At 41.9% G+C, this 14,809-nt stretch overlaps 1 protein-coding gene across 1 annotated transcript in view; it reads right to left on the bottom strand.

Moving 5' to 3' along the window:
• ADCY1 (adenylate cyclase 1) overlaps nt 1-14,809 on the bottom strand; it is a 270,713-nt gene that overhangs the window by 196,917 nt on the left and 58,987 nt on the right. The window contains exon 3 of the mRNA XM_068126368.2: nt 6,308-6,457. Within this exon, the coding sequence (XP_067982469.2) occupies nt 6,308-6,457 (150 nt within the window). The remainder of the gene's footprint in view (nt 1-6,307; nt 6,458-14,809) is intronic.

The raw sequence follows: 14,809 nt of genomic DNA, 5'->3' as shown, positions 1-14,809 counted from the left end.
TTGACTCTAAACTGTCCAGCCTGGGTTTGAATCCCGACCCAGCTATAACCTGTCATGGGTGAATCACAGGCAGGGTGATTCATCAATGTGTGTACCGCTAAACTGGGCGCCCCGTTTGCGTCCCATTAGTTGTTGGATGTTAAGGATCTCACCGTGTTTTCCACAAAGAGAAGGCGAGCTATCGCCGGCACTCTGAACAAGTTGTGGCCTGGCATGCTCTTCTCCTCTTATCTGCCGTTATATACGTCCTCCTCGGCATCTTTTTCCAGAAGAGCCCTGTCTCGTCACAGTTGAAGATTTGCTGGGGGATGTATCGTTCGGCTTCTATCAGTTCGGCAAAAGTTATAATAAAATCTTCAGCTGCCTTCACATCCGCCTCACCAAGTCGACAACACGCACACCTCGCTCATGTTTTTCGACGATTGCGTGTTTTATATCCAAGCACATCATCCTCTCTTCCCTTGGCACTCAATTTCTTAGGACCCATGGTTAAAACTAAGAAATTTTCCAAAATAACCAAAATGCGAAAACAAAGCAGCAGCGATATACGGCAGAGATACTTGCACGGCAAGATAACCACGTGACCGGAACCCACCTGGTGGCGGCTGGCGAAAGCTCGTAACTCAGATCTCGGCTCGCATCTCAAAGCAATAAACCGCCCGAGCGACGGCTCGTATCTCGAAAAACTCGTAAGTTGGTGCACTCGTAAGTCAAGGTTCCACTGTATATATATATATATATATATATATATATATATATATATATATATATATATATATATATATATATATATATATATATATATATATATATATATATAAACTGGTATATTGAAATTTATACAGTGCCTTCAGAAAGTCTTCACACCATTGACGTTTTTCACATTTTGTTGTGTTACAGCCCGAATTAGAAATGGATTAAATTGAGATTGTGTGAAACTGATCTACACATAATACCCAATAATGTCAAAGTGGAATTTTTCGTAGAAATTTTAGCGAAATAATTAAAAATGAAAAGCTGAAATGTATCGAGTCAATAAGTATTCGACCCCTTTGCTATGATACTCCAAATTGACCTCAGGTGCATCCACTTTCCTTTGATCATCATTGAGGTGTCTCCACAACTTCATTAGAGTCCATCTGTGGCCAATTCAATTGATTGGACAGGATTTACAAAAGAAACACACCTTGCTACATAAGGTCCTACAGGTGACAGTGCATGTCAGAGCAGAAACTTTACCATGAAGTCCAAGGAACTGTCCGTGGAACTCCAAGATAGAATTGTGAAGAGGCATGGATCTAGGGAATTTATAGTGTTTTAAGTTCCCAACAATAAATACAGTGAGCTCCATCCTTAGGAAATGGAGAGAATATGGAACAACCAAGAGTTTTCAAAAAGGCACGTGAAAGACTCTGAGAGCATGATGCAAAATATTCTGTGTTCTGATGAGACGAAAATTGAACACTTTGGTCTGAATGCAAAGCGCAACATCTAGTGGAAACTAAGCACAGCTCATCAACTATTTAAGACCATCCATGCCGTGAAGCATGGTGGAGGCAGCATCATGCTATGGGGATGTATTTCAGCTGTAGAGACCTGGAGACATGTAAGTATAGAAGGAAAAATGAATGGAACCAAATACAGACAAATCCTTGAGGAGAACCTCCTTCAGAATGCAATAGACCTGAGATTGCGGCGAAGATTTATGTTCCAACAGGACAACGACTCCAATCATACACCCAAAGCAACACTGGAATGGCTTCAGAACAAAAACGTGAAAGTCCTTGAGTAGCCCAGCCAGAGCCTATACTCAGGGGCGAATTCAGGGAATTAAAAGCGGACCCGGATACCCGGGTCCGCCAGTGCATACTTGAATCCCATTGACAATCTATGGAAAGACTTGTAGATTGCTGTTCACCGACGCTCGCCATTCAACTTGACAGAGTGCCTTTGGATCATGTTTCCATGAGTTTTGTGGAACTGGGATATTGAAATTTCTGCAGATGTGTCAGTGGATTACTCTACATACCTTGATGGGCCATTGGGGGAACAGTTGTTCTGACATGAGTTTTTTCATATCCTGTTATGAGGTGACTGCTTTCTGTTTCTACCTTGCAGAACCTACACTTGTCCGATTGACTCAGTCCTGCCATCTTCTTAAAGCCATTTGTTGTCTAGTGTCCTTGGTCTTGGCTAACTAAGGCTAACCCCCACTCTTGCAGGGAAAATGGCCTTAAAATGCCTGTTGTTGTTGTTGTGTCCTTGGTCTTGGGCATTAATAATGATTAAATATACAATATGTGGGGAAATGACATTCCCAGACCAGGAATCAAACCCAGTGCCTCTGGTGAACCGTACCAGTGCTCAGCATGTCATTTTCTGGGCGTGTCATTTTCCCACATATATCAATTTAATTATTTATAATCCTGCTCATTAATGCATCAATTAATGATTTGTTGTCCATCCCAGTTGAGTTGACCTTTTCTTAGCCATTCCAGTCATCCTTCTTTGTCTACGCCCAATCTGTCCAACTCTTTTTATATTTCCCTGCTTTTTAGTCTTTCTCCCAATTATCACTATACATCTGCTGGTATTTCATCTTGTATTTTTTATTTGAATTTTTTTTACAATCGTTGGGGCTATACTTGTCGCTGTTTGGGTTCGGTGCGTGACATGTTCTAATCACACCTGTTTTTGGAAGTTTTTTGCAAGATGAGTGAGAGATACCTCTTCTGGTTTGTTGGGCTCATGCTTGTACACAAATTGTGTGCGTGTGTGTGTGTGCGTGCGTGCGTGCGTGTGTGTGCGTGTGTGTGTGTGTGTGTGTGCGTGTGTGTGTAAAGCACAAGAATGATGGGCAATGAGGCATAATCCTCCATGGAAAGAAATACACAACGTGGTGAGTTGAACACTCCTTTGAATATTGCATGGATTAATTCAGGTCGTATAAAAAGAATGAATACCAGTGGGACCTTAAATAAATGCGTTTGCTTCCAAAATACAAGAATCGACATTTAATCGAAATGCTTCGCCTTGTTTATCACTTTATGTCATTGAAGTCACTTCTTCAAGAAGTGTCACTTCTTTTTTCCCAGGAAAACAAACATGCGAATATCGACGGGGTTTTTGTGTTTGCATTTCGAGAGAATGATTAAAAAAAAAAAAGAAGTCTAGCATTTGAAAAAAATCATCAAGATTGCGATGTCACTCAACAATGTTTTTGAAGATATTTACCTTGTTGTCGAGGACAGTGCAAGATTTTCAGTTTGAGTGACTGTGAGCCATTTATCCAGTAATTTAACATCCAAAACTTCCTTGCCCTGTTGACCCAAACATTGAATGCGGGCAACAACATGTTTCAAAAGCATATGTGGTTGGAACATCCACTGCCGACAATTTTGTTTAAACCATGCTAACACCCTGTGCATCAACTAGCTTATACTCCCTCAAAGTAACGTGACTCACCTCCGCCCTGATCGCAGGATTCAAGCATGAATTTGCTCGAGGTGATCAATGGAATAATCAGATTTTGTCATCAAATGACCGCAAAACCAAAAATGTAACCTTTGGAATGCATCCAACTTCTGTATGTTACCAGAGGGAACATGAAACAAATAAAGAAAAAGATTCTCCTTCTTCACCTTTGAGCTGTTGTCTAGTCTGGGTTTGAATCCCCACCCCAGCTATAAACTGCCATCCTGGTGTTTCACAGGCAGGGTGATTCATCATGGTGTGTGCCGTCTCTCGGATGTAAGTTAAACAGGCGGCCTGTCTTTCGACATTCGTTGTTGAACATTTAAAATCCCACAGTCTCCTTCGCAAAGAGCAGACGAGCTATCGCCAGCACCCTGAACAAATTACTAATTTCTGCTGTAACTACTGCTGGGAAGGCAATGGCAAACCACCTAATATAACCCTTGCTCAGGAAGTTGCTTCGGTGGCACAGACGCTCAGTAATGAGCAGTATGGCTCATCAGAAGAAGATTAGATTGCATTATTGTAAACTACATTAATTATTTTTCATAATACACATATTCACCCATCGTAAGCAAAACATTCCGACGTAGCTGCTATTTCTCCTTTTTCTCTGAATGAGATAACTTCAACCTGCTCATTTTTCAGATATCTCTCAAAAGAAAACTATGACAACCTACGGAGACACCGTTGAATCAAACATTTGAAGCTTACGTCTGAGATATATTTGTAATTTTTTTGATTTTGATTTTTTTTTTGGAAAAAAAGATTTTGAAAAAAAAAAACGTTTAAAAAAACAACAATATTGTGCAAACCTGAACACACACACTTGAGCCCAAACACCAAAGTATATGGTCAGACAAAGCCTTTCAAAACATTCAAATGCAGCACCGAAGCATTTCATTGTATAATTTTTCAAAGAGAAACGTGAACATAATGGAAATGGAACATGCTTGGTTTCCTTGTTCCCTGTGCACATACTCGTCTTGCTAGGCTCAATGACAGAGGCAAAAAGGTCAGTTCAGGTTGTCCAGATTTATTTTCCACATCATGAGCTTGATATCGCATGTGTATTGAAGCTCATAGTACATACAGAACTTGGACTTTACCTGTTTCTCATTTTCATCCTCGATGCTCAGTCGTTGCTCAATGCAATCCCTGACATCTCATTCATCCTTCCAAGTCTTCAAGTCAGCTGTTCGCCACCATCTCAGATCATCCCCCACCCAAAACCATAATCTTTTCTATTCCCATTAACCCTCCCAAAACCGACCTCATTCCAAATTTCCAATATTTCCTCCTTAGAGTTTGCTTCTGTATCCACCTTGTCCATCCCGTGAGTCTTTCCATTCCCCTCATTCCTCCCAATATCCCTGTTAACTTGTTTATTCAAATATCCTATTTTGTCCGTCATCCCTGCTGTTGGTGTATTTCTCCCTTTTTTCTGCTGTTCCTTTTGTTCTGTCACATCCTTATTCGTTCTATGTTCCAGCTCCTCTGCGAGCCAAGCTTTTTCCAAAAGAAAGTACACATGCATCTTGGTCCTTAAGGCAAAATGCATGGTCACGCAATAAGTTGATCTCCATTAGGGAACACCTTAGTAAATAAAAATGTTTTAAAATCTCAAACATTAAAATAACACAAAGCACATGTGCAGGCAGTGGACAAAAGATAAAAGTAAACACACTGGGTAAATGAGGTACACCAAATAACGGCTTCCACACAAGTGTGGACTTTGTGTTAATTCAGGAAATAACATCCCAGCATGCTTAGGGTCATGTATAAAAATGCTGCTGCACAGGCCTGGTTGCCTATAATTATGGTTAGCATGACTGCATGAGGAAACCCCTCAATGCCCCCATCCACAGAGCACGTGTGGTCACCCAATGGTTTGATGAACATTACACTGATGTTATCGAAATGTCATGGCCTTCTCAGTCACCAGATATAAACCCAATCGAGCATTCCACCTAGTTTTGTCAAAATCGGTCCACAACTTTTTGAGATATCTTGCTATATATATATATATATCGTTTTTGTCATTTTGTCCTATATGGTGAAAAATGATTTTAAAAAAATAATTCTCGTATCCAGATCCAGATCTTCACCAAAATCTAATCATTTCTTCCATGTCACATTCCGAACTTCTCCACCAAATTTATTCTGAATCCGTCAACAACTTTTTGATATATCATGTTCACAAACAAACAAACAGATGGGTGAAAACATAACCTCCATCCACCTTCGGTGGTGGAGGTAACAATAAAAAGTAAACCTTTCAATGCAATGTTTGTCTAATCCCAGATACTGTTTGACTCCACATTTAATGAATGGTACTCTTATCAAATGCTTAATTTGCCTTATGTCAGAGTCATCACTGATGTCAGTTTGGATTGAAGTGGATGACGTACATGTGTATTGCACTCGTTTGCATAGAAGAGTCCTTGGGAACTGTAGATAACTTCAATCGTCATCATCATGTGCCTCAATATCCTTTTACGAGTCAAGGAGATCCAAGTCGTGGGAGTGTATTGAAAAAATAATGTTCTCAGCAATTCGTGGCATAACAACTTAAGATCCCTCAATAAACTTTAGAAACATTAAAATGCAGCATCCAGGGCACCGGGAATTTCATTGCAGAATTTTTCAAAGAGAAACGTGAACATAATGGACATGGAACCTGCTTGGCTTCCCTGTGCACATACGCATCTTGCTAAGCTCAATGACAGAGGCAAAAAAGTCAGTTCAGGTTGTCCAGATTTATTTTCCACATCATGAGCTTTATATCGCATGTGCATTGAAGCTCATAGTACATACAGAACTTGGACTTTACCTGTTTCTCATTTTCATCCTCAATGTTCAGTCGTTGCTCAATGCAGTCCCTGGCAGCGAGGAAGGCACGGCGCTGGGTGCGCTCCGTTGCCACGCGTACAAACACACCCACAAGGTTGACCCCCATAAAGAGCATAGCGTTAGCCAGCAGCTGTGATGAGACATACAGTAGATATAGCTGAAAACAGCATCCCTGTTTTCAGGTGCAAAGCAATTTGACATGGCAAGTATGAAATGGGTGAAATGAAATGAATATTAGTGAGGTGCAGGGATAGCATTTATGCTACATGTTGCCCAAATGGATATACATACATACATATATACATACATACATATATATATACACACACTACCGGGCAAAAGTTTTAGAACACCTCAATTTTTCCAGTTTTTATTGAAATTTACGCAGTTTAATGTCTCAATGTACTCTGAAATTAAGCATAGAACAAATAAACAATTGGAGATAAAAAAAGAAATCATAGAATCATATAAATTTTCATTTTAGATTTTCATTTCATAGTTTATCATCATATAAATTACAATTTTCAAATGCTAGATATTGATTGAGGTTTTTACTTTTTATGGACGCGTTTACGGTTTTTTACGTAAATTTTCATTTACAGACCCTTTTTCCTTTTTTCACTTATGAAATTATTGTCACGTTTATTTCACAGTTTACAGTCATATAAATTTAAAAAATTTTAAAGTAGATATTGAATGGGGTGGGTTTTTTTTTTTCTTTTTTTTTTTTTACAATTTTGAAGAACTTAAACAAATGTGTAAAATTACTGGCTTTAATTCCCCTCCAGGGTGTGACCTCTCCAACACCCCAATTTGGAGATCATCAGTTTATGATTTTTTTTGATATTCAGGCTTTCAAAGTCACCTCGTACTTGGGGCGTGTTTGAACACCTACTGATTCACCAGGTTTGAACACCTACCAAGTGATGATATTCAAAGTTTTACCCTAATTGGAGGGCTTTGAACTGTTTAGGAGTTGAAATTTTATTTTTTTACAACTTAAACAAAAATATTTTAATAAAAATTAAATGAAAAAAATTAAATGAAAAATTAATATATACACAAAGAATTAAGTTAAGCACCCCCCCCCCCCCCCCGTTTTTTTACAACCTCGCACATTACAAGTTTGTTGTCGTCAAAACAGTGTAATATACCCATGATATTGCTATATTTTCTGGAGAAGTGATATTATGGTCACATAAAAACATAACAATCATGCCGTTTTCAATATTTTATTCTGAATAATTTAAGGTGAAATTTTTTGGGAATTTTAGGCATATTTTCACCTCAATTTAAGTATGGAGCTATAGGTCCATCACGGACAGTGTGGATGACGTTTATGTTTTCTAACGTACAGTCATTGTTCTGAGAAGACCTCTAGCGATCTTTGCGTCAATAACGTGTGTAGGACCCACGTGATCGGATCACTGACTCAACCAATCACTTTTTTCACTTTGATCACTCAATTTCATCAATGGATAATTGCTAATGTCATACCAATCATTATTTGATCTCACATACCTGAGAATATATGCCAATGTATACATATACACAAAGAATATATATTAGGGGGTGCTTACCTTAATTCGTTGGGTAGGGGTGCTTAACTTAATTCTTTGTGTATAGAAAATTAAATAATTAAAAAATTAATTAAAAATAAAATAAAAAATAAAAAATATTAAATATATATATTTTTTACAACTTAAAAAAAATCAACTTAAAAAAATAGATATATATTTTAATACAATTAATTTTTTTTTTTACATTAAAAAAGCTACAACACATTTCTGCGAAAAAAAATCATCCAAATGAACCTTGTAACAAGTGTTCAAAGTCAACCCACTTTACGGTACTCTATGGTTTTTAATTCATCTTAATGACTACTAACATTTTTTACCTGTTAATATGGTGTTATACTGTATATGTTGGTTTAAATCAAATTCTAGTGTGTTCCGGTTGCAGAACCATTTCGTTTTGAGAACAGTGTCCAGGAACATAACCCGTTCTCAAACCAGGAGCTGGCTGTAATTGGCATTTGAGAAGCCCCATTGAGCCCCAAAATGTCAGATGAGAGGAGGTGTCAAAGTCAGTCACCCTCTCTACCAGTGAGGAAGGTCAGGTCAGGCCACATCAGCCCTTGAAATTTTTGGGCGCACCATCACTTCCTTCCCAGATGGGGGAAGAGTGGGTTTCGAGCAGGCCGACCTCTCCCCTGCTGCCAAACCATTCGCCATCATCTGCAGCCATCTGTCATCACCAACATCGCAGCCAGCCTACTGAACATCATTGCTGCCGACAAACTGGCTGCCATGGTGATGGCCTCCATAATAAACTTCTGTTCCTGTTCTCTGACTTTTATGGGCTGCCCCCACAGCCGATAAACTCTTTTTCTCCCATGGAGAATTGTTTACTGCTGCCGTCACTGACAGTTTTGCTGCCTTCTCCTCAATTCACTCTGAACGTTTTATTACTGTTGATTGTTGTTTGCTGTGTTTTAAGTGAAAATGCTTATCATCGGAACCACTTTTTATTCTGTTGCAGTTTGAATTCCCTTTAGAGTGATAAGTTTGTGCATAGGAACGGATGAGTCTGAGAAGTGAGAAGGAAAGGATTCTGGCCGACAGAATGGGAACACGACCACGTGCACTCTACTCTCAATATTTTGGGGATTAGAGTAGGATAAGCAATAACAACAAGGAATTTTGACTTGTTGTCAAACAAGTGACCAACCTTTCCGTTGAACTTGCTGGGGAACTTTACGTTGAACTTCAGTTGAATCTGAACAAATCTCAAAACAAGGAATTTTGACACAAGACACAAACAGCAGACACTATTACCCATCCACATGTACGCTACCTACAAGTACCGCCAATATCCCTCTAACTCCAATGCATATCGGTACCTATCTAATTCCAATTTAAACCTATCTACTCTTTCTGCTGCCACTACGTTTTGAGGGATACCATTCCATGCATTAACCACTCACCGACTGAAAACCCCTGCCTTAATATAGTCTTCACTCTCATCTTCTCTAGCCTCAAGTTAATGCTCTGGTCCTAACACTGTCCATTCTGCTTAAAAACTCTGCTGCACTAACTTATCCACTAAATCCCCTCGTAATCACCTCCTTTATCATGTATAAAGTCCTGTCTCCTTCAGCAACTCCTCATAGCTTAGTCTAGATATATCCCTGAAATCAATCCAGTATGTATATGCTGAACCCTCTATATGGCAGCTATGTCCTTCCTCATATGTGGTGACCAAACTGTACACAATATTATATGAGGGCATGTTGAAAAGTAATGCCTCCTACACTTTTTCTCCAAAACAGGTAAAGATATCAGAATGAAACAAAGCAAGGTATGTATATGAGTTCGTCCGCCACTGGGTGCGAAGTTTCATGATTCTGATACTAAATGTCCCAGGGCTACGTCAGTCAAGATGGCAGAGGGCAGCACGACATCGTCAGTGTTGTGAAGTGTGAAGCACTGGAGATGAGAGACGGGATGACTGACTGGAGATGAGATGACCGGAGATGATTGGAGATTAGAGTTAGGATGACTGACTGGAGATGCGAGTTGGGTGCACTATTACGATCCTGAGAGTAAGAGCCGGTCATTAGAGTAACACCACAAAAAGGGTCACCAGCCATGACATGGCACCGTCAGATTTTCAACTTTACTTTTTTGTATAGAGTCAAGGCTTGTGGAAGAGCTACAACACTGAACAGATCAGGACACAACAGAACAAAAGGAACAGTAGAGAGAGAGAGGAAGGAAACACGAACAGGGGTTTGAAACGAGCTGTGCATGCAAGAAACCCCTCAAACATCACACAGCTGAAAGAATTCTACATGGAGTGGGTAAAAATTTCTCCCAGTCGATGTCAGAGACCCAAGAGAGACCCTAACCCACACCCAAGAGAGAGTTGTCAGGTGCAACGACAGTTATAAGAAACGCCTACTTGAGGTTGTTTCTGCCAAAGGAGGCAATACCACCAATTAGAGCCAAGGGTGTACTTACTTTTTCCACAGAAGGAAATGGCATCTCTGTTAATTTTTTGTTGAATAAATTATTGCAAAGTCAATTTTTCATTGTTTTTTGTTCAATTAGATCACCTTTATCTATAAAAAAAAATCACCTTTATCTATAGATACTGTTTAAATGAAGATCAAATATTGATATGTCCACATATGTTAAAAAGATTTTAAAAACATTTCATGGGGTGTACTTACTTTTTCCACATGCGAAATTTGCATTTATGTTTATTTAAATTATACAATGGACTACAAAATGTAAATGTTTCATGATATTTGTTATATTATATCACCTTTATCTATCAATATTGTTGAAATGAAGATCAAATAGCTGTATGTTGAAATATGTTGAAAAAGTCAAAACTTGCCATGGGGTGAACTTACTTTTTCAAGTGACTGTATATATTTTGTTACAGTCTCCGGAGGGGAATTCCAATATCCCAATCCAGACACCAAATGTTACGGTATCCGGAGTGGAATCTCATTGCCGGCACCAATTTGTTACGGTGCTCGGAGGAATTCCGCTCCACGACACCGAATGTGTTACGGTCCGGGGTTCGGGTTTACTCCGAGGGGGTTAACCTCCGTTCTCTCCCGAACTTACTGGACCTGCGGCTGCCACGCACTTCGTACTTAGCAGGATGCGAATCAGCAACTACGAACGCCAATCGGAGACGTACCATACGTACCCTCCGGTGGTTTTGTTTGTTCCCTGATGGAAATTTACAGGGCTGAGCGAAACCGTTGGTCACCGCCACAGGGATAATGTTAAAGCCGTTCAGTCGATGTTAAACTGGATACGAACATGGCGGATCAATTGAGACATATACGGACAGAGAGAAAGGAAAATGTTTTAACAATTTTATTTACTAGAGAAATACCCATGCTACGCATGGGTGGGAGGCCAGAAGCAAACAGGCAAAGCAGATACGGTGAATGCTAAAGCATGAAACCAATAAATTCCACATTCCTTACAGATATTTACAATGTGATTATTTTAATACCAAAGAAAAAGGGATGAGGAGGAGAAACTTAGCTTATTCTACGCCTTATTACAATTACTACGGATAAACATCACATGGGCCCAGCACACTCTCACGGGGGAGGGGAGGATAACGAACAACGAAGGACCTGAAAGCACAAAGGCTACGTGCTCTCAAACTCCTCTCCTTGTGGCGCCAAACATTCCGTTGCTGCCACTGAGAAGCACCAGCAGGTAACGACGATCCAAACACGGACCGGCAGAGTGAGGTCGATTGTCCTCACGGCAGAGTGACCCAGGCCCCAGGAGTGGAGCACACGTGCTAGGCCAACAATCCAGGCAGAGTCAGACAGGCCCGGAATGTAACAATGCAGGTGTATAGGCGGTGTCCACAATGTACAAGAGCCAGCACAACTGCGACCACCTGTGCTGCCATGAATCAAGAGCCCGGGACACTAGCAAGCAAAAACCGTGACCGCCTGCGATGTCACCCACACCCAAGAGAGAGAATCCATCTCTTTAAAATCCCTTTGTTCACCTTCCAAGGGGGGAGGGGGAAATCTTGGAGGTCCCCTGGCTCCCGATTGGTGGAGCCCATAACTGCGCCCCTTTCATCCTGATTGGTGGGTTTCTGAACCAAGACACCATTGTGTCCCTGGGAGCCTGGTGCAATGCCTGGTAGCTTCCCTTGTAAATGGAGGACGCACATATATACTTCCCAAAGCATATAGACATAATTACCCGAAATAAGGGGCAGGGACTAAGAATATGGTCTGTTATGAAATACAGTAACTATTCTAAGGGACCTGTATAGTGGTTGCCATTACTTTTTAGTGTTTTCTCAAGACCACAACAATATATTTATATATATACATATATATATACACATACATATACACACACACACACACACACACACACACACACACACACACACACACACACACACACACACACACATATATATATATTGTTGTGGATATGAGAATGTTTTTTTATTTTGTTGTTGTGGTAAAATGTTGTTGTAAAAGGTTGTTGTAAAATATCACCCCTCCTCCCTCCGTTTGTGGTTGTATAAAGGTCAAAGGGCGTTTCCGCAGTTAGTCCATAAAACATACATGCAGGACACGATATATCCTTTCTTTTGACAGTTATATCTTATTCTGTGTATTAGTGTAAGGCTGTGTCTTCCATTAATTGAAATACTCCATTGCACCAGTGAAAGAGATAGATTCCCTTCATTCCCATTCCCAAAACCTCCATTCCCCCTCTCGTCACTGCTGAGCCCTCGATTACCAATTACCTCCGATCCAATTGCCGCCATTAACCACGAGGCATTGAGTCGGAGAAGAAAGGCGTGTCGCACCTCGTCAGAGGGGAGGAGGGGCGCGCCCGCCCGTCGTCATCCAGGGCGGAGCCCGAGGGTCGCGCGACCAACCAGGGCCGAGGTGAGCACCCCCGATGGGCGTGTCCAAAGCGCCGGGGGCGTGATCGCTGGGGGCGCTATAAAAAGCGCAACCGGAAGTGAGTAAAGAGAGATGCACTCTGGGTTGGACTGAGTCGGTCGCAAAAGAGAGAGAAGGGTTGTTGAGGGAGAAGAGTTGGTTGAGGAGTTGGTTGCAAGGTTGTTGGTTGCGGTGAGGAGTCGGTGGTGAGGAGTGAAAGAAGCAAGGAAGAGTTGAGGGTTTGGACCAGACAAGTCCTGAGAACGTAGCGGACAGAGGCCGCAGCCGCAAGACCACCCAACCGCCAAAGGGGGCCTGAACGGCGGTTTGGAGCAGGGCCAAAGAGGAACGGCGGCTGCTGAACGCGCCGGTTGTGCTGCGGGACCCCCCCTTGGACCTCTCCCTCTCCCTCCAGCCATCCACCTTCTGCCATTCCTATCATCAATTCCCCGCGTGAGTCAGTGTTCTGTTTGTGCTGTCCTGGGTTAGTTAAGTCTGTAGATAAGCTAAATTTGCACTGTGTCATCTGCGTCTTGTACTTGTAAATAAACTGAATTGCTTTTTGTTGCTTGTGTGTAAATAGTAAATAAATTCAGTAGTAATATTTCAAACCTTTTGTCTTTCGTCTTGGCCTTCTTTTTCCTCTTTGCATTCGTCGCCTTTGTCTTTTCCCCATTGGGCAGCTACGGTGCGATCCGGCCAAAGTCTGGGTGAATCGGGTGAGTTTTTGTTAGGTCGCGGTTTTAAACCACCGCTCGGTCTATAACATCATAACCGCGATCTGTAACAATTGGTGTCTGGGAGTGGAATTCGGGTCCCGAACCAAATTTTTAAAACATCTAAAAAAAAAATTTTGGTCAAAATTACGAGCTGCCGAAATTTGGTTTTTTTTTAAAGCAAAACCCGAATTTTGAAATCGCGCCATGGCTGTTCAAGGCGACGGGATGCCGGTGGGAGAGATAGACGGGGTAGAATCGACCCAGGACTTAGGAAAAAAAATGGTGGAGGAGAGTAAAGAAGGTGTGGTTGCGGGAATATCAGGTGCACAAAATGGCGCTCTCACGCACGAGGTATCAGGCGCGCAAAAAGGCGCCTCGTACGAGCGCGCGGCAGCCGAGCCCGCGGTGCCAACGGCCTGGGATCCATTTCTTGCAAATATGTTGAAATTTTTGACCCAGTGGGATGAAGAAAACAAAATGTATGCCCAGGGGCTCATATCCAACAGGGAAATTAACAACATGGGTGTTCAAATGACTAAGGAACTAAAAGAAACAACGAACGGAATGAGGGCCGATAGGGAGGCAAGGGAGCAGAGGGACAGAGACCGCAAGTTGGGCGAAAGGGTCCCAGGGGTGCACGGGGAGGTAACGCGTGTCGAAAAGCGCTGGTTGAGCGAAGCGGAGGAAAGCACGGGTACAATGACGGGGGTAGAAATCGCGACACGGGGTTTGGAAAAGCCGGCGACCGATGAAGTAGAGGGAATTTTATTAAAGCCAACAGTCGCCGAGGTTAATAAAGAAAAAGCAGTAGCGGGAATTAAAATTGAAGAGATGACGGAGGTAACCCGGGAATTGCAGGGAGAAATGGATTATGTACAAAGTCCCTGCTCAAATCATGATGCTGTACTCGCTAACCCGAATGGAAGTTTGCAGGTTCGCGTGGAGAAAAGGATCCCCCAGGTGAGTCGTGCTGTATATTGTGCGGGTAGATTTTGCAGGAGGATGTTTAGCGACAAAAGAATTTTCGCGCGCTTGGGATCGAGGAAGCATCCGGGCGTTGGTGAAGGGTCCCGTGTGAGTGGAAATGGCACGCGTGGGAGGAAAAAGTGTGCGTCGGCGAGTGGGTGTGTTATAAAGTGTGGGAGTGAAACCGAGTGCGAGCGAGAATGCACGTCGGGGTGTACGGCGAGTGACACGAATAGTGAGTTGGTGGTGGCGCAGGTGCGAGAGGGCACATCGGAGCGCGAGTGTGAAACCGAGTGCGAGCGAGAATGCACGTCGGGGTGTACGAAGTGTGACA

The sequence above is a fragment of the Myxine glutinosa genome, chromosome 10 (genome assembly GCF_964187855.1).
Source record: "Myxine glutinosa chromosome 10, kmMyxGlut1.1, whole genome shotgun sequence".
NCBI classification, from domain to species: domain Eukaryota; kingdom Metazoa; phylum Chordata; class Myxini; order Myxiniformes; family Myxinidae; genus Myxine; species Myxine glutinosa.
This window is presented reverse-complemented; position numbering and strand designations above follow the sequence as displayed.